Source organism: Cebus imitator, unplaced genomic scaffold (assembly GCF_001604975.1).
Source record: "Cebus imitator isolate Cc_AM_T3 unplaced genomic scaffold, Cebus_imitator-1.0 Scaffold61, whole genome shotgun sequence".
Classification (NCBI taxonomy): domain Eukaryota; kingdom Metazoa; phylum Chordata; class Mammalia; order Primates; family Cebidae; genus Cebus; species Cebus imitator.
Window position 1 is genome coordinate 5156441 of NW_016107376.1, and position 20913 is coordinate 5177353.

At 37.8% G+C, this 20913-nt stretch overlaps 2 protein-coding genes across 7 annotated transcripts in view; one reads left to right on the top strand and one right to left on the bottom strand.

Annotated features, from left to right (window-relative positions):
- DCLRE1C (DNA cross-link repair 1C) overlaps window positions 1-8334 on the top strand; it is a 52026-nt gene extending 43692 nt beyond the window's left edge. The window contains exon 15 of the mRNA XM_037739013.1: window positions 6516-8334. Coding sequence (XP_037594941.1) covers window positions 6516-6616 — 101 coding nt within the window. The 3' untranslated portion in view covers window positions 6617-8334. The remainder of the gene's footprint in view (window positions 1-6515) is intronic.
- The window catches only part of SUV39H2 (suppressor of variegation 3-9 homolog 2), a 26029-nt gene continuing 5836 nt past the window's right edge, over window positions 721-20913 (bottom strand). For 3 of the 6 annotated variants that reach the window (XM_017529808.2, XM_017529812.2, XM_017529807.2), the window contains 4 exons: window positions 8272-8943; window positions 6147-6293; window positions 4572-4701; window positions 1575-3440 (listed from right to left, as the gene is read on the bottom strand). In XM_017529808.2, coding sequence (XP_017385297.1) covers window positions 3334-3440; window positions 4572-4701; window positions 6147-6293; window positions 8272-8940 — 1053 coding nt within the window. In that variant the 5' untranslated portion in view covers window positions 8941-8943 and the 3' untranslated portion in view covers window positions 1575-3333. Of the gene's footprint in view, window positions 3441-4571; window positions 4702-6146; window positions 6294-8271; window positions 8944-13358; window positions 13422-20913 lie in introns of those variants that run through there. The other 3 variants (XM_017529813.2, XM_017529806.2, XM_037739014.1) reach the window with 3 other exon arrangements.

Genomic DNA, 20913 nt, shown 5'->3' on the forward strand with positions numbered 1-20913 from the left:
GCACTCCAGCCTAGGTGACAGTGAGACTCCGTTTCAAAATAAAGTTTATGGCCTATTCACTGGGTGATCTTGGCAAGTTATCTTACCAGGCTAACCTTCTTACCTTAGGAGTAATATAGGGATGATAACACCAACCTGACAGGTTCACGAGAAGCACATGAATACATATAAAAGCCACAGAAGACTTCATCAGTAAGTATCAGCTCTGACTTCTAAACTTCCTTTGCATTTCCTGACAGTATTCACCATAGTATGTTTACACATCTGGTGAGTGAGAGTGTTAAAGAACTTCTGAAGTATTCACATTATGCTAGCTAAATGTCAAATTGTACTTTTAATTTTCAAATGCATGAACCATCAGTCCTTGGCCTTTTAGCCAGGATCAAGTGTAATATCAAATGCATGAACCATGAACTATCTTAAAGGGAAAGTAACATTTAAGGCCGGGTACAGTGGTTCATGCTTGCAATCTCAGCACTCTGGGAGGCTGAAGCAAGCAGATCACCTGAGGTCAGGAGTTCAAGACCAGCCAGACCAACATGGAGAAACTCTGTCACTTCTAAAAATACAAAATTAGCCAGGTATGGTGGCACATACCTGTAATCCCAGCTACTGGGGAGGCAGGAGAATCGCTTGAACCTGGGAGGCAGAGGTTGCAGTGAGCCAGATCAGATCATGCCATTGCACTCCAGCCTGGGCAACAAGAGTGAAACTCTGTGTAAAAAAAAAAAAAAAAAAGGAAAGTAACACTTAAAGGAAATGTTTATAAACCTTTGGCTAATCTTTTTAGCAGGTAATGAGGACTGTATCAGTATTTTTCTGCCCTTTTTAGTCTTACTGGAAATGACTCTAAAACAAACAAAGCTAAGCCATGGTAAATAGAATGTCAAATGCCCAACCTATTTTGCTAAGAGAAATTGATGAACTAAAAGAGAAACAAGTATTGTCTAAATTTCAGATATGGGAGAAAAAAGCCTGAGATTACTAAATTATCTATCACAATCCTCTTTTATGTAGATCCTGAAAATGATGGTATCGATATAATATGTACAGTAGATTTACACTTTACAGTTGATCTATTACCTTTGATATTTGTCTTACACTGAAAACAAATTGTCATTTTCAAGAAACCAGTATGATGAATAAGCTAAATGTTGACTTTAAATAGTTAATTCCTTTAATAACTTCCTTTAGTTTCTATTTTCTCACTGCTTAAGTTCAGCATCTGAATAACAAAGATAACTCAAGTACCTAAGATCTTAAGGGCCCATTACATTCTATTAATAAAACTACATGTTTACTGAAAATAGTCTTTTTTCTTTGCCTTCCAGTTTTACACTTTTGTTCAACACAAAAAAGTGGAGATCAAATAACTACATGGTAAAACACTGATTTTTTAAAAATCACATCTTTAAACCCGTAAGAATCACAAAGTATTCTTGTCCCCACTGGGGACAACCTGTAAACCTGCGACTCTTAACACGGACACTATGTGACTGAGTTTTCATAAAACACAAATGCCATTAAGAAAGTATTTTTTCTTGACACATTCTACAAAAAAAATTTTTTTTTTTGAGACAGACTCTCACTCTGTCACCAACGCTGCAGTACAGTGGCATGATCTTGGCTCACTGCAACCTCCGCCTCCTGGGTTCAAGTGATTCTCCTGCCTCAACCTCCTCAGTAGCTTGGGAATACAGGCCACCATGACTGGCTAATTTTTGTATTTTCAGCAAAGACAGGGTTTCACCATGTTGGCCAAGCTGGTCTCAAACTCCTGACCTCAGGTGATCCACCCACCTCAGCCTCCCAAAGTGCTGAGATCACAGGCGTGAGCCACCATGCCCAGCCCCCCCATTCTGCAGTTTTGGTTAGCAGACTCTGAGGCTACAAACACATAAACAAAGAGTATAGTTGTGATAGCAATAGAATGAATAAAGTCTAGCTTCTCCCAAGAAAAAGGTAAAGATTATATAAAGTGCTGCATTCTTGAAGTCGGTTCAATTTTACCCAAGCTTATTTGAGGTAAAAAGCCTGGAGCAATGAGCTTAGGTAAAAATTAGGAATACTGGAAAGCTAGATTTATTTGCTGCACTTATCTTCACTTCTGACAACACGATTAGAAATCTCAGACAAGTGTGATTTTTCCTGATTGAGATTCAACACTATGCTGGAACCCTCCCACCCCCTTAAAAACTAACATATTCTATTTTAGTCTTCATAGGTTGACTAATAAAAAGGTCTCGTAATTCAGGCACATACTTTGGCCAAGTTTAGCTTTATCACATCTAAAAAAAATTCATGTATAACACAAGTATCAGTTCAAAAATATAGACTACTTTTTAAGAACATCATGCAGGAAATATAAAAATAATTAAATCTGGTGGAAAGGAACTGTTACACCTGCTTGAAATTGAGAGGATGTAATGTTAATGTACATCACAGTATTATTAGGTACAGCTGCTCTCCAGGTAGCTTGTTTTACTGTTTAGACCAGAGGTACTGGACACATTTCCTAATTCATGTTACTAAGAAGCGCCCTTACAGTGCTTCATTTCCCTTGCTTGGTACTCCAAAAAACCATCCTGGTCCCACTATCCTGTCCTTTCAAAGAAGCGTAACAGCTAGCCATTCTGGACTTGTAGAGGGAGCTCTTTGGAGATTTTTCTTCTAGAAGATAAAGAAGTCTTTTAAGAATTACAGGTTCAGACGTACACTCTTCACAACACTCTAGATTGCTTCAAAATATGAAATGAAGCTGAAATTAATTTTTACATTTAATTGTATATCTTAAATTTCCGTATCATTGAGATGCCAATATTTTAATGAAAAAGTAGAAAATAGAGTATAAAATTCAGTATCACCTATTTATCTCAAATACACGTACAGTGAATATTAAAACAGGAATGACAATATAGTAGCAAAAACAGAACTGGTAAATTTGCCCAATAATTCTACTTCTCCAAATTTGAGGTGTATGGCAAGTTGAATGTTTGATCTCTCAGCAATTATTAAATTACCAGCTTAACACTTTCAAACACTGCGGGAGGCATTTCTCTGTTCACATAGACTTAAGTACATATAAACGGAGCTGTAAATAGTTTGCCTTCCATTAGTTTGGTCTCTAAGCACTAAATATGTAGACTTCAAATCAGTCTATGAGACCCAGTGACCCTCTCTTCAGAGGAATCAGTAATACATTTGGCAAATGTTTGGAAACATGAATTGTAAATTAACATAGGTATAATCTTGATAAGAGTTCCAAATACATATTTTTAAAAATGTCAACATTAGGAAATAAAATTATAATTATCAGCTCTATTTCCTGAAAATTCAGTTGAGGTAACCTCTGCAAGTCACAGCTCCACATTTACATACAGTTCTGACCCTCTTTTTGGCTGGGCTGTGGTCAACAGAATCTGAAGATAGATCTCCATAACCTGAAGACACAGAAAAAGACATACAGGAGAAAGAGAGTTAAGACTATTTAGAATGAATTTGAGATTTTCTATTATATTAGCTTTATTATTAGTGTTAGAGGGTACTTACATGCTCAAGACCCTTAGAGTGAGTTAACTCCCAAGGAAATGTAGTTAGTTCCCTTTGAAATATTTATAAATAAATGTGAATATTCAGAGTCAAATCACAATGAATTGTCTTGAAAGGATGGTGTGGGCTAATAACAGGTAAAGGTTATGTTGTTAGCCTGTATTTGTGAGAAGGGATTTCTGAAATGATGAAACTCACTGGAAATACCTAATACACCTTCATTTCACACAGTATATGAGCATAGTATGTAAGAGGTTAAGCCATAGCAATATGTAAAAGGGCATCATTCTCAGACAAAAAAAACATTTATACTGTCACAATAAACCAGAGAATTAAATGTTCTTTTTAAAAGCCAGGTTCAAGTAGGAACAGAATAAATTTTTATGTGATTTAAATCATTTTCAATCTTTTGAATTATATCTCTTAGTAAAAATTTAAAAATGTAGGCTTATCTTTTTTTTTTTTTTTTTTTTTGAGACAGGGTCTCTGTTGTCTGTGCTAGAGAACAGTGATTCTATCACGGCTCAACTGTAGCCTTAACCTCCCTGTCTCGAGCCATCTTCCCACCTCAGCCTCCCAAGTAGCTGGGACTACAGGCACGTGCCACCACATCTGGCTAGTTTTTTCATATTTTGTAGAAACAGGGTTTCGCCATGTTGCCCAGGCTTGTCTTGAATTCCTAGGCTCAAGCTGAAAGTGCTGGGATTACAGGCAGGAGCCACCATGCTTAGCCCACAATTAAAAACAAATATGTAAGTAATATAAAGAAAAGATGGTGTAATAAATGAATCCGTTTCCAAAATGGCAGTTCTGAAAAAAGGAGGCAACACGATGTAGAACCAAGGCAGACCTGCATTCTAGTATTAGCTGTCAGATTAGCTTTGGACGTTACAATAACAAACGTAGTGTCTCAAGTTTTCATCTTTAATATTAGTTTTGTTCAGATATCTAAGGTCTCTTCCTAGTCTGATTTAGTTCATATATTGAAACTATACCAATGAGACTGTACTTGAGAAGCATACCTTTCATTTGATAATCAAAAGTCAGCTCTTCTCCAGCATTTATGGTTCTCGTGGAAAACAATGCTATTCGGGGAAGACGAGTATCGAGGTTATCAATGAAAACATTGAACACCTGAAGATTTGGGTCGCACTAAAAAAGAACATTAGAACCCATTTAAGTAAAAACCATGTGAACACATCCTTCTACGTGCCATATAAAATGTTTACTTTCCTAGAGATTTAGCTTAAGTTCCACTGGAAATTAAGTTGCTTATTGCTTAGAGGTCTTTGAGGCATGTGCATTTAAAATATTGTTTTCCCTTAGAAAAATCTGAGACAAGTATAAAATAGAGAAAATAAGAAATCCCTATGTATCCACTCTGTAGCTTCAACAATTAGAAGACCTAGGCTCTACTATTAGCTGTCAGATAAGCTGTGGACCTTCGGATGACACACTTAGTGCCTTAGTCTTATTCATCTAGTCCCAACTTTTTTTTCCTGGAGAATTTGAATGCAAATCCCAGATATTATTATTTCACCTGTAACTATTTCAGTAAGGCATATACTTTAAAGAACTAGAATAACTGTGTTAAAAAATCAAATCTGGACTACAGAGCTCAAATTTTATACTGCATGGAGTTAAGCTGCTTAAACTTTTGGTCCAAACTGTTAATATGCAAGAAAAGAGATATAGTGAGTCATATTAAGAAATCAAAATTGTTTAATGGTCCTTGGATAGAATTTCTCTATTTTGAGAGTATCTCAAATTTATCATTAAGAAAAAAATTCTTTTATGTTTAATCAGAAAACAAGGGACCAGAAGGTCTCTGCTAATCATACACTCATTTCTTACTACGAAATCCATCAGAAGTTTAATGTGGTCTACTTCCTGTTCAGCTATACAACTTACTGAGACACATTTTCCTTATTATCTAAAAAATATCTACAAAATGAAGATAATGTCAACCTCACAAGCCCAATATTGTATTATCCACTTGGAACTTAGTAGGTAACCCACAGTTATTAACTTCCCTAATTTTTGGAAATAGTTTTTATAGAGTCCAGGATTCTGCAGTTAAGTTCCAGCTATATTCTAAGTGCTTTCAAACATTAAAAGGTAAGAAGAATACTAATTTAGAAAAATAACCCTACATACTCTACAAATCTTTAAATTTTATAAAAAGTTAACATATTTACATTTTAAAAAAATACATTTACCTTTAGTTGTACATCCTAAAATTTAGTTGTATTAACTTCCATTAAGAAACAAAGTTGTGTGTGATTCTTGGACATTTCACCTCTTAATTGCTCCGCTCATTGTGATATAAAAATAATACCTACCATACAAAGTTTAAGTGAAGTAATACATGTAAAGACTTTCGCAAAATACGTGCTATTAATATTTGGTAGGAACCTCAATGTTTAATTTTCCTAATACAGCAATAATACCGTAACTTAACAGACGCTACTCTCATTGTAAAATACATATTTTGGAAAAATTAAAAGGATATGTAGCTTAAAGACAATCTTTAGCTATGGAAAACAGTACGAGGTTGAATTGTTAGTCGTGTCTAAAGTTTATGTATGTCTTCTTACGCTGTGATTCACAAAATGAGACACATTGCCGTATCGAGCTGCATCCACTGTGAATTCATCAGATTCATAGTCCAGATCAAAGAGATATGTGATTCCTTTATTGTCATATAACTGTCCCCGTCTTTCAGCTTCTTCACTTGTGATTACCTAAACGGAAAAAACTATAGTATATTATGTAGCTATTGCTGAACTAAAGAAGCATTCATCTGCATACCTATTAATATGTGAATGCCTACAAACATTTAAACAGTAAGAAATTCAAGGGTCATCAAAGCAAACATTCACACAAACTAAGACTCAGATGGAAAGAGGTGGGAAAATGAGGAGAGGAACAATGCTAATGCAAAAGATTACTTTTTTTTTTTTAAGTGGGTCTTTCTCTGTCACTCAGGCTAGAATGCGGTGGTGCTATGACTCCCTGCATCCTTCAACTCCTGGGTTCAAGTGATCCTCCTGCCTCAGCCTCCTGAATAGCTGGACCACAGGTGCACACCACCACACCGAACTAATGTTTTAGTTTTTGTAGAGATGGAGGTCTCACTATGTTACCCACTCTGGTCTGGAACTCCTGGGTTCAAGTAAGCTTCCAGCCTTGGCTTCCCAGAGTGCTGGGATTAACTGTACCCAGATGATTTATGACTTTTTAAGCAGGATTTGAGACAGTAAGTTGAAACAGTGCATTACTTTCATTATAATTAGGATGTTCAAAAAGCTATAGCTCGCTAAAGGACACAACTGAACGTTAAGGACTAAATCTGCAACTGTATAGTCTAAATATGATCCAGGCACATTTTTCCTGTAACTTATCTATATGCAGTTACAAATGGAAAATTGTTAAAAATACAGGGGAGAAGCTATGTTAACTCTGGGAATGGAAAGCTTTGTTTTGTTGAATAGGTTATTTTCATGAAATTCTGTAAGTCCAAAATCATCATCTATAGTTCTGCTCTTAAGAACACAGTTTTATGACATGCTCAGCTTAAGAAACCCAAAGTGTCTAAAGTACTTTATGTTAACAACCAAATTTGGCTGCTGCACTCATTAGGAATGCAACTTAAAATTTTGGTTAACGAAAAGAGTAATTTGATTATGCAAGATCTTGTATACTGAATAGTAATTTACAATAATTTACCACTGCCTTAAAAGTATAACAAATTAAAACAGACATCTAATTTCAGAATTCTAGATAAATACAGATAATTATAGGTGACCCAATTCCAACTAAAAAAAACCGGAGTTGACAACTTCAGATTTGCAGCCATGCTCTTATCTTTCTAGTTACAGCTCAACCCACCCTTCAGTTCTAAGCAGTGTGGTGCCATGGTGAAGACTACTGATTCTGAGCTTTGCATCTTGCTTATTTTATTACTATGTGACCTTGGGCAAGGTGCTCAATTTCTTTCTCTAAAATAACGGACATAATAGTACTATCTCTCAAAAAAAAAAGTACTACCTGAGTTGTGGAGAGGATTAGTGAATTAATACATCAAGTGCTCAGAATAGTATGCGACACATGGCAAATACTTTTTACATTTAAATATATATATATATATATATATATATATATATATGATTTGCATAAAAGTAAATTTGCTAGTATTTGGTAGTTTTGAGAATGGTCTTCACAGTTCAAAACTGAGTTACAGATGCACAAGTCTAATTTTCTTATGGATGCAATACAGGCTTTTGCATATATTATACAATACTCATAAATATACTATCTTTCATTTGATACAAAATAGAGTTCTGCCAACTACACTTAACCATATTTGGTCAAATTGATGAAAGAAATTACAACTTTCGAGTTTTAAATCTGACTTTCTTCTTAGGACTTTTGGGTAAAAAAGCTGTCATATTTTAAATTTTACAAATGCTAGCTTTCGTAAGTAGAAATGTGTATTTGTTGAAAGATGACTATATCGAATTGTTAAAACATGTATTTTTGTTCATATGTTTTTTATTTCTAAATATGCCAGTGAACTCTTCTAAATCTGAAAATGAATTTCTACGTATCTGCAAATGAAAATATCAAAATGTACCAAATCTGTTACAGAGATAAAAAAGTAATTTTCTAAAAGTACAAAACTTACATACCCATCATTTGCCACATGGCAAATTAACATACCTCTCCAACATATTCCATGACAAAACTCATTCTTTTAATCTTCACAAGGGTCTTTACACCCCAGCCACGGCCATTGCTAGTTCGAAAGATGCAAAGTGAATACTGTGTGCCTTTTTGTACAATCCTATTGGGACAATCAGGTCCACATTGACACCTTGAGTTGCATTCATAGATGGGAGTACCAGGTGGGATTTTAATTTGCTGGTTTTTATTATAAGCCAAAAGAACTCCAGCTTCAGCAGGACAACATTTTTCAAAGAAGCAATCTGTGCATGAACAACCAAAGGTGGCTTCATTGACTAAGCTGATTCCAGGAGCTGGTTTGTATTCATTAATGTAGTAGAAGTCTGAAGGTGGGCCCTCTAAATCAACCGTATTTTCAACAAGTATCATCCCCTTATGATTCTTCCTTCTGTTGAGTTCATCTTGCCATCTTTGCAGAGCTATCCGTTGTTTAGCCTTCTTCACAATGTACTCAGCGATGGCAGGTTTCAAAGTTTTGTTATTGTCTTTTGGAGTTATTGCTTTGCCTTTATTTACCTGAGATAAATAATTATGCTTGTCATTAGAGAATTGCTGAAGCAGTAACGGGCACTTCAGATTTTGCAAAGGTTCCCAAGTATTTGTAGAATCTGGCCATCCTTTCCATTTCACAAGATAATATTCCATATCCTTAAAATACAAAAGAAAATAAAATGCAAATCAGATGGTTATTTCCCAGTTTTACTGAAAATAATTAAAAATCGTAAAGAGTAAGGCATCCATCACCATTTTTCTTACTAACAGTTCAGAACATGTAGTCACAGGTTCCTAACACATGAAGTACAAATCATACAAATAAAACGATTTTTTCCTTATATTACATAAAATATAGAATTTAGATATGGCATAACATGTTTGATAAGAAGCTAAAGAGTTTTACCTGGAAAAAGATAAAGGTACTGAAACTTATGAATATGTTACTAAATGGTGATTTCGGTTAAACAGAGATGTATTTATTTTGATCATGGAAACAGATGGTCCCAAAGCTAGCTAACTCTTTATGACCCAGGTTAGTGGCTTACTTGGTCAGCATCGATGCAGGCATTCTTAATGTCCATAACTTAGTAGCATACACCAGATACGACAGAACTCATTTCTCAACATAATGGGCATACATTCTCTAAATGTTCTAGAGAGATGAACTGTCCAATACAGTTATTACTAGCCACATGTAACTACTGAAGACTTGAAATGTGGTCTGAATTGAGATGTGCTTCAAATTTAATACACACTGAGGCTGGGCATGGTGGCTCAGGCCTATAATCCCAGCACTTTGGGAGGCCGAGGTGAGTGGATCGCTTGAGCCCAGGAGTTCAAGACCAGCCTGGGCAACACAGGAAAACCCCATCTTTAACAAAAACACAAAAATTAGGCAGCTGTGGTGTGTGTGCCTGAAATCCCAGTACTAGGGAGGCTGAGGCATGAGAGTCGCTTGAACTTTGGAGGCAGAGGTTCGGTGAGCTGAGATCTCACCATTGCACTCCAGCCAGGGCTACAGAGCATGAGGCTCAGCCTCAAAAAAACAAAACACAATGTAAAAAAAAAAAAAAAAAAAACAACACTGAATTTTGAAGACTTAGTATTGTACAAAAAAAAGAACATTAAGTATCTCTAACTTTAAAAAAATCTTGATTATAGGCTGAAATAATATTTTGTATATAGTGGACAGTTACATTTGTAGATGTTGAATGGCGTCTGCAGCTTACATTACAATGCTATTGGACAGCTTTCTTCTAGCTGATTTAGACTCACCCATGACTGGATTACATAGCAGGCACTTAAGCCAAAGAATATTCTAATTTATTCCTCAGACTGGTGTTGGCCTCGATGCCTTGACAACAAGGCAGCATGGTATCTTGTCTTTTTACTCCAATTACTATGTTTCCTTTCCTTGAAGTAAGGCAATACCATTCATCTTAAGTTTCTTTTTAAAAAGGCAGTTAAGGCCGGGCACAGTGGCTTGCGCCTATAATCCCAGCATTCTGGGAGTCTGGGGCAGGTGGGCCACTTGAGGTCAGAAGTTCAAGACATACCTGGCCAATATGACGAAATTACAAAAATACAAAAAATTAGCCAGACACGGTGGAAGGAACCTCCCAAGTAATCCCAGCTACTTGGGAGGCTGAGGTAGGAGAATCACTTGAACCCAGGAGGTGGAGGTTGCAGTGAGCCGAGACTGTGCCACTGCATTCTAGCCTGGCTAACAGAGTGAAACTCTGTCCCCAAAATAAATAAATAAATAAATGTGGTTAAGTGTGTCTAATAAATTTTGAAGGAAAGTCTCAGTGATTTTTTTTGTCTTCTGGAATAACATATCCACATGTCCAAGCAGTAACATTAGATCATAAAATTTCTTCTGAAATAAAAAGATGATTAAACTGCATTGGACAGTTACATTATCATTTTAATTCATAGCTACTGAAAAATCTTGAGATAACTGCTTTTCCCTGAAAAAGTTAAGACAGTTTTTATTATAAAGGATGTCCATGACACTTGTTTTAATAGTCATAATGGATTAATGACAAAAGGTCTAAGCCATGTGGTATCTGCCATGTTGCTGAGGCACAAACTGGGCTGAGGAATACCATGAGGCAGCTGTGCAGGAACCAGGCACCACCCACCCAGGAGTGGGCTTATTTTATCTCCACTATCTGCATCTTAATGTCTTGTTTCATTATCTTCTATTCAACAAGCAGTATTCCTTGTGAATTTAAAGAACTTTGCTTTGTTCTGAAGATTGGTCAAAGTTTTCTTCTCTTAAAAAATGTGATTAAATGATGGTGTGCAGATATGCACAAAAAGTGTAATTTTGTGGAAATACATATTGTGGTTCCAGGAAAAAAAAAAGCCTAGACATGCATTTAAGTATTTTTCAAATTGAGCCCCACTAAGGCCTAAGGATTTCTCACTCCTTTGAAGTCACCGCTACAATTCAGGACTGCTGTTAGTCGGTATCTGTTCACATTGTAGCAGATATGAGATCCAACTGACAGCATCTAATTTCTCTAGTCCTCTTAATTCTAAACATTTAAAATATTTCTGATGCTAGAATAAAGCAATACAACCGTGGTCTTCTTTTTCTTTTTTTGGCTGCAGTTTTTCCTACCTTAGCCTTGGGTTATGCCAAATGTTCCCAGCAAACAATGAAAGAAATACAAATGGTGGATTTAAGTCAATGATTAAATCATCCAGGAACATTAAAAACATCTGCCACTGAAGTTATTTCCAAAATAATTAATTGTATTTAATTTTAGATGAATTATTTGCATTTTAAATGACCAAATTTTGCATGCTAATCACATTAGTACCTATTTGAATTTATGAACAGGAAATATACTTATGAAACATGAATGTTTATGGCAGAATAGTAGAGAAATATTAGTAAGATTTTACTTCAACTTGGTAGACTTTTATTTTATAAGCATATTTTATTCTTACAATCCAAAAAAGACATTTCCACTTTGAAAAATTTTTCAATCACTTTAAGACACAAATTCAATGAGCTAAAATGCCAAATAAAAGCCAAAAGGTTCATAAGCTTATTATATTAATCTTACTCTGATACGTAATCAACTCTTGATTACCTATAGAAATGAATCCAACTGGTAAAAATGATCCATAAATCACTCCCATGTAATTTGGAATACATCATATGAAGTTTTTCTCCAAGACATTTCCCAGCTGAGGCAGGTGAATCATGAGGTCAGGAGTTTGAGACCAGCCTGGCCAACATGATGAAATCCCATCTCTACTAAAAATACAAAAAATTAGCTGGGCATGGTGGCAGGCACCTGTAATCCCAGCTACTAGGGAGGCTGAGGCAGGACAATCACTTGAACCTGGGAGGCGGAGGTTGCAATGAGCCAAGATCATGCCACTGCACTCCAGTCTGAGCAACACAGCAAGATTCCCTCTCAAAAAAAAAAAAAAAAAACAACAACAACAACAACAACAAAAAAAAATTTCCAAATCCCCATCTTTGGTGTCAGTTAAAGTCATTCAAATATTTTAGAATCTATAAGTATATGAAAGTTTGGTCACAAAGGGGTATGAGGAAATACATTACTAGGCTTTAGGAATAAAACTTCATTGGGAAAAGGCAGCAGTAGCATGTGAAATAAATTGCAACGAAGACACTATCACCAGAATATAAAGAGGGAAATCAATACAGGTCAATCAGAAAAGGGAAGAAAGAAAGCAGAACACACTACACTGTGAAGGAGTGAGACCACTGATTGAGTAGGGAACATGGCAGAGAGGATGAAAAACATGGGCAAAAGCTGGGAGCTAAGATTTGCATGAAATATCCAAAAACTAGTGAAGAGATGGAACTGCCTAGCTCTAAGGTTTGGAATGCTGAAACAAGCTGAAACTTGTAATGCTAAGGCAAGAGCAAATTTTAGACAACCATAACACTTACTTGGCTGAAACACTTGAACTTTATTGTAGGCCAGTGGTTCTTAAAGTTTTCAGAAACCATGGTGCCTCTGGGGGAGTACATTTAACTCCATCTTGTTAGTTAGGAACAATTTTACAAATCTTTTAATTGCCAAACCCATGGACTCTTCAGCCCTCCTTTTATTTGACGTAAGGCAACAGCCACCATCTAACCATTTCTTAGACTTCCTTCTTGCTCCTCTGTATTTTCCTTGCTGAGACTGCTTCCCCTGCCCATCACTTACATGATGGAGACACTCAGGACCCTGTCTGGTGCCCCTTTTCACATAAACATGTTTGTCCCTTTTGAGAATCTGATGAAAGCAATGGACCTTTCTCTAACAAAAACCACATATAAAACATTTTGGGTAATTTCAGGATATTTAGATTCTGGGTTGAGAGATTTCCTACTCTGATCTCTTTGGACAACCTTATCACCCCAGGGATTTAATTATTAATTATATGCTGATGACTCTCCAAGTTTTATCTGCAACCCAATATATCCAATAGCCTACCAGATGGTTCTTAAAGCAACCTGTCCACATGGAACTCACTATTGTCCTTTCACATCGGATTCTTTCTGTATTCCTCATCATGGTGAATCTTACCTGTCCACCTGCTCACACAAGCCACAAACCAGGTTATCTCAATTCCTTCTTCTCCTCAATCCAATCATCACCAAGTTTCTTTAGAGATGGACTTCTTCCTGTCTCTATTTTTATAGTGTTAGTCACTTCAGGCCCTCAATTCTTCCCTGTATTACTATATTAATCTTCCAACTGGTTTTCCTACTCCAGACTTACAGCTTCAAACACTCTATCCTCCTTTACCATAGAGTTTTCTGTAAAAACGAAAAATCCACAGGACCAGTTATTCTGCTGTTTTTTGGTTTAAAAACTGTTAATGGTTTTCTATCCTGCCTAAGGAATAAAGTTGAAAGTTCTCTTTTCAGAAAGCAAGCCACTCTGGAACTGCTCCCTGATGCCTCCCTGGCTCCATCTCCCGTGATGGCCTCATTCACATAACACACACTACTGGCCACAATAAACAACATGTGAGTCCTTTTGATGCCTTTGCTGCTTTGTTCACAAAGTTCTTCCTTATTAGGAGGGCCTTTCCCACTGCCCAATGAATGCCTGTCTCATCTTTTAAAACAGTGTAAATATCACTTCTTCGATGAAGTCTTTCCCGTTCCTCATACCCAAAAAGAACTGATCACTGCCAACTCCTTTTTGTTCCCATTTCCAATTTAAACTCTCAGTTATCTGCAGGAAGGGATGGAATCTTATTCTTTACAGGCCCCAAATGAGCACAACTGCCCACTGTATCTTAGGCTCTGACTAAATGTTTCTGAATATATAACAAAAAAATCTGAGAACCAAAAGATATGCAATAAACAAATCACAACAGTAACTGTATGAATTCTTAAGGGAAATAAAAGCTGATAAACTTGGAGGTAGTAATTCATAGATTCTCAGTATTTGTTTTGTCATCTCCTGTCTATAAGCCAACAAGCGGCAGCAAACACCAAAACTCTGGAAGACAAAAAAAAAATTTGCCTTTCCACGAATTTTTTCTGCCAATTTTGAAATAATCATCATATTCAACATGAGTATTAAAATAACCTGAATCTGGCTTGGCACAGTGGCTCACACCTGAAACCCTTGCACTTTGGGAGGCTGAGGCAGGAGGATTGAGCCCAAGAGTTGGGGACCAATCTAGACAACATAGTGAGACCTTGTCTCTACAAAAAAAATAAAGCTAGCAGCATGTGGTGGAACATTCCTGTGGTCTCAGCTACTCAGGAGGCTGAGATGGAAGGATGACTTGAGCTTGGGATGTCAAGGCTGAAGTGAGCCAAGATCAGGCTACTGCAGGCAACAGAATGAGGCCCAATTTTTAAATAAATAACTGGAATTTGATTATGAAAACACCAGTGGTTCCATGGGAAGCATAGTTTGAGAACTATTACAGTCAACGGAAAATCACTGAATTTTCATGGCAGTAACTGATGGAGTAGGAAGTGTAAAAAGTGAGCCACAGGACATTGTTAAAGTCTTTTCTCAGAGCTCTGTTTTCCCAATCTCTAAACCACAGATTATAGTCTAATGATTTCTACATTATTCTAGTTCTTACCCACTCTAGGTTCAATCAGTGTTTTAGGAATATTAATCTATTGTCAGATGTGGACTATTGTTAATTTGTGCCATGCTGTATAGGGGTGGTTCTTGAAACATAAAAGTACCTGTATACTTTAAGAAACCAAAGCTATAGGCAATATTTATTACTTAGCTTAGCTTACCAAGCTATGTGCATGTCCATCAATGTGCACAGAGGATCTTGTTCTTCACTGAACTATCTTAAACACCTACAGTTTTGTCAGAAATTATTCTGTATGAAGGAGTGATGTAGCAACAACAATGCTGCGGAAAAATCACCTTGCATTGAGACTAAGTACTACTACAATTAACACCATTAGTTCAATTTGACCCTTGAAATAAATTCTTAATAGTAACAACCCTTTTGTTCCCCACCACAGAATTCTTTCCATTTCCAAAGTTGGCTGTTTCAGACCTCCTCCACTTTCTCAAGGTCCCCATCCCCTACCTCCTGTGTTATTTTCAGTGGCGTATGACCTTTGTTCCGAATGCAAAGAGAAAATGGAAACCACTAGGCATAAACTGCCTTATCTTCTAGCTTCCATGGCCATGTAGCTAGAGAGAAGGCAGATGTAGACAAAACAGGAGAGATGCACTTCCTCAGTCAATTCTTCTTGTCTCTTCAGTATCTCCCTCTGCTGGCTATCACTAGCATTTAAACAGGCTCCATTTTTTAAAAGCAAAATAAAACTAAACCTCCTTTGAGATATAAACCCTTGTATATGTAGAGAATCTCTAAAAGACATATTAAATTGCTAAGAATGAGAGACTGAAACTAGGTCATGGGGTAGATGTCAGTATCTCACCTTTTATAACGTTCACTTTTTAAAATTACATGCATATATTACCTCATCAAAATTAAAAAAAATTACTATCACAATAGTAATTGGTCTTTTCAAAAAAAAAATTTTTTTTTAAATTATAATCACGCTTATACCCACTTGGCTCTGTTTTCTTAAAAGCTAAGATTCACCAAAGAATTGTCCATACTATTTGACTCTACTTTCTTACCTCCAGTTCATTCTTTATTTTTTTTTGAAACAGAGTTTCACTCTTGTTGCCCAGGCTGGAGTGCAATGGCATAATCTTGGCTCACCACGACCTCTGTCTCCCGGGTTCAAGTGGTTCTCCTGCCTCACCCTCCCGAGTCGCCGGCATTACAGGCATGCACCACCACGCCTGGCTAATTTTGTATTTTTAGTAGAGACGGGGTTTTGCCATATTGGCCAGGCTGGTCTCGAATTCCCGAACTCAGCCCCAGCTTCCCAAAGTGCTGGGATTACAACAAGTACGAGCCACCGTGCCCGGCCTGGTTCATTCAATTCATTCTTTTAGCTCTTCTCAGAGGCTGCTCTAAGGGCATCAATAACCCTCCATTACTAAATTTAGTAGATTCTTTCCAGTTCTTTGACTTGCTAATACTCTCCTGCTGACATCATCTTTTCCTCTGGTTCCCATGATTTACACTTTGCATCTTCTGACTGCCTCTCTTGCTAGTGTGTCTCAGTCTCTGACAGTTCTTCCTATGAGTGCCCCCACCGACTCCTCAGGGCTCATCCTCAGTCCTTGTTCTCTGCAAACATTTGCTTTGCTTGGGCTACTCCAATCGTCTCTCGCCACCTTCAACCCATTGAGGGCACAACAGCCAGAGAGTCATGTTTTCAACAGATACATCTCAGCATGCTGCTTCCCTGCTTAAAACTACTAAACGGTTCTCTATGTCCTTAAGAGGAAGTTCAAAATCCTTTCTTCCTATGAGGAGCTGCACTCTCTGGGGCCTGCCCATCCTGCCAGCCTCATCACGCTCCCTCCTGCTCTCTACCTTCCACTCACACTCTCTATTCCTTGAAGGCCCTCTTTCTACTCCTTGAAGAAGTCAGGGTGTCTTCTGCCTCAAATCTCCCCTACATATCCCTTTCTTCCTTTAGTACTAAGTTGAAACATCAGTTCCTCAGGGATACCTGCCCAATCTCTCCAGGATAAGTTAGATCTGTCACATCAGCACTTATCACAACTACAATAAGTACTTTGTCCAACTGTATTTAAGGTATTTCTACTGTCACTAAACAATAAACTCCACAGCATCAAGGACCATACCCCAACGTCACTCACTGCTCAGATTCCTAGTTCCTAATGCAGAGCATGGGAGATGGCCAGTAAACATCGGTTAAGTTCATAAATAGGAAACTGCATCCACTCCCAAGGCTTCCATCTCCCATCTTTTTGTCAATTACTTTAGGATCTGTTTCCAGTTAGATCTCACTACTGATTTGAGCCCCACTTTAACTGGTTTAAGTTCTGCTTAAAACGTCCTCAAGAAAGTACATTTGAGCCAGGTGCAGTGGCTCACACCTGTAATCCCAGCACTTTGGGAGGCCGAGGTGGGTGAATCAGAGGTCGGGAGTTTGAGACCACCCTGATCAACATGGTGAAACCTTGTCTCTACTAAAAATACCAAAATTAGCCAGGCGTGGTGGTGCACACCTGTAATCCCAGCTACATGGGAGGCACACTTTAAGTGGAACTTAAACCAATGGGAAATGGGTCCCCAAACCCAGTCTAGTTTCTTCTCCTGCATTCCTAGGGAACAGTAATACTGTCTACACCACTGCCCAAATCAGAAACCTGTATTTTCCTAGACCTGGCTTCCTCACTGCCAGACCCCTACCTAACCCTCTGACCACAAGCCACAGACATAAATTTTACATCCTTATTTAAAAAAAAAAACAGAAGAACAATGCACCTACTCTTCCTGGCCATTGTTAATACTTTAGTCCAAACACTGTTGGTTCTGGCCTGGTTACTATGACAGCTGTACAGAACATATAGCCGTGCATGTGTTATTCCCCTCCCTATCAATCCCCTTTTCTTGTTTGCAGAGAGAACATTCTCTCAATTACAAACCTGATGTATTACTCTCTTTAGAACTTCGCAACTAATTCCCCATTGCCTTTGGATGGCTGAAAGATCCTTCATTCATCTGTCATTCTTTCCCACATCCATCTCCTACCACCTCATTCTCTGGACAGAAGCCACACTGGATTATAATACTTGTCTTTTCAGGCTCCAATTGGACATCATTTCTGGGAAGCTTTCTGTGACCTACCCAAGGTGCACCTCCCACAGATCTTGTAATGATATTTGCCACAGTACTTTTTATACATCTACACTGTAATGGACCATTTATTTCTCAAACCTTCTCACTAGGCTGTGAGTTCATTATAGTGAGGGAGTTTCTTACTAATCTTTCTATTCCCCGTGCCTAATGTAGTGTCTGCAACACAGAAGAAACTCAAACATTTGTTAAGTCTATAAGAAAAAGAAAGTTAAGTCTATGAGAAGAAGAGAGATGAGTCAACCGAATGCTACTATCATCTAAGCATGAAGCCAGGAAGGCCTAGTCTAACAGTGAATGCAGGCCCTAGAAACATGACTGAAGCAAAAGACAATTCAATTAAATGACCACTGACCAAACACCTGTTCTGTACCAGGACTACGATGAGACATAGTCCAGGCTGCAAGTGGCGGATGATTTAGCAGGGAAGATGAGATACAAACAAAACCATAAAGTGTGACAAGTTCTACAACAGTGGCAAGAATGGTGCTTTGTAAATCCTGAACATAAAGCAACAAATTTTGCTGGAAGTGTGGAAGGTTAGGTGGTTCCCCAATAGGTGGTAACCTTTGCACTGAATTGTGCAAACTGTGTAAGATTTTGCGAAGCAGGGAAGAGAAATGGTAGTATTCTGAAGAGGGAATTGGATGAGAAAAGGGGACACAAAAGTGCATATGTTCAAAGAATGAGAATATCAGCTGTGTCTGTCCTTCAGCTATGATTCCAATGCTTAGAACAGTGCCTAGCTCATAATAGGTGCTCAGTACATCTTAGCTAAATGAAATAATCTATAAATATTTCAATTTCAGAAAATAAGATATATGACAAGAGATGAGGCTGGAAAGATGGTGGGTGGCCAGATGATAAAGAACCTTGGTCCCATGCTAACGTGTCTGAGATGAGACTGGTAAACAGGGAACCATGAAAAGGTCTAAAGCAAGGCTTGAATGCAATCATGACTGGATTTAAGAAACAACTGTATTGGCATGGTGGAATATGGTACTGAGACAATGTCTTTCATGAGCTAAGAGGAGGAGGCCATGCAAGAAAAGGACAAGGTCATAAGATCTTTCACCTACTCTGAATTTGTAAAAGAAAAAGAGAAAAAAGAAAAAAGAGGCAGAGGTACTATGCTGAAGTAATGCTGGGTTATAGATTCAATATCTGTGCCAGGTAGAAGAAATGGGGGATGTATGTGGGGTACTGAGGATACAAGCGAGCCAAGGAAAGTGACTTATTCTGAAGCAAGAAAAGAGATGAACTGATGAGAATGACTAAGGACAAACTAAACAGCAAAGATGATCTGAAACTGAACTACAACACTCAGGATTCTGTATAAGATTCTTGGTAGCTTCCTTAATGCAAGCACAGACCCCTAAGTAACTACTAGTAATCCTCTCTGTGAAAGTATAGCAGGAACGAACAAGAAAGGACAAAGAGACAGAGACATAATCTGATAACCCATTAGATTTAGGGGGAAAAATAAATGAAGAATTAAAGATATACGAAATCATCAGGTTAAGTGGGAGAATTACACTTCTGTTAAAAAAGATGGGGAATACAGGATGCAGGTATGAGCGAGGAAGAGAGGTGCAGTTTTGAATGTGAACTTGGGTACCTGTAGGGTACCCAGTTTGAAATGAAGCCCAGAAAGGGCTCAAGGCCTCAGAAAGACTGAATCATGAGCCAAACACATACAAGTGGAAACCACTGGGAAAGAGGTTGCTTGCAGAGCAACTACAAGGTGAGAAGAGGGCCAAGAACAGGGCCTTGAAGACCATTAACATTTCAAAGGAGGAGTGGATAAGGGGTAGTAAAGGAGGTTCCTAAAGAACAGTAAGAAAAATAGGTAGAGCCGGGGGCAGTGGCTCACGCCTGTAATCCCAGCACTTTGGGAGGCCGAGGTGGGCGAATCACCTGATGTCAGGAGTTCGAGACCAGCCTGACCAATAGGATGAAACCCCATCTCTATTAAAAATACAAAAAATAGCTGGGTATGGTGGCATGCACCTGTAATCTCAGCTACTTGGGAGGGTGAGGCAGGAGAATTGCTTGAACCCGGGAGGCAGAGATTGCAATGAGCAGAGACTGCAATGAGCCGAGATTGCGCCACTGAACTCCATCCTGGGCAAGAAAGCAAAACTGCGTCTCAAAAAAAATAAAAAAATAAAAAAAACAGGTGGAAAAAAAAGTGGGGATAGAGGTAACAATAATCACAGTAAATGCTCATATAGTATAATTTCCACACGCCCTTTGTTCTCCATGTTCTATCTACATTAACTCATTTAATGCAAGTAACACTCTATGAGAATAGTACTATAACGATCCTTCTTTCCCAGATGAAGAAACTGAAAGAAAGACTAAGTAACCTGCTGAAGGAAGATAACCCAACTTATAAATAAAAGCCAAAATGTGTAGGCAATCTCTCCACAGATGACAGTTCCAGGTAAGAAAAGGTAGCCAACGGTGTTAAATGGGGAAAAGTTGATTAAGATGCAAGGTTTTCAAATTTGACAAATAAAAGGTTACTGAGGGGCACAGATCAGTATAAAGTGGGTTAAAAAGATAATAAGAAGTGGAAAGACAACTCACAGAAGGGGAGAAAATTTTTGCAAATCATATCCTAATAAGGGATTTGTATCTAGACTATATGAAGAACCATTACAACTCGATAATAAACAGATGAGCCAATTTTTAAAATGTGCAAAGGATATAAACAGACATTTCTCCAAAGATATACAAATGGCCAATAAGCACAGGAGAAGATGCTCAGCATCATTAGTCAGAGAGATGCAAATCAAAACCACAATGAGATACCACTTCACACCCACTAGAACAGCTATCACTAAAGAGTCAGATAATAACATGTATTTGCCAGGATGTGAAGAA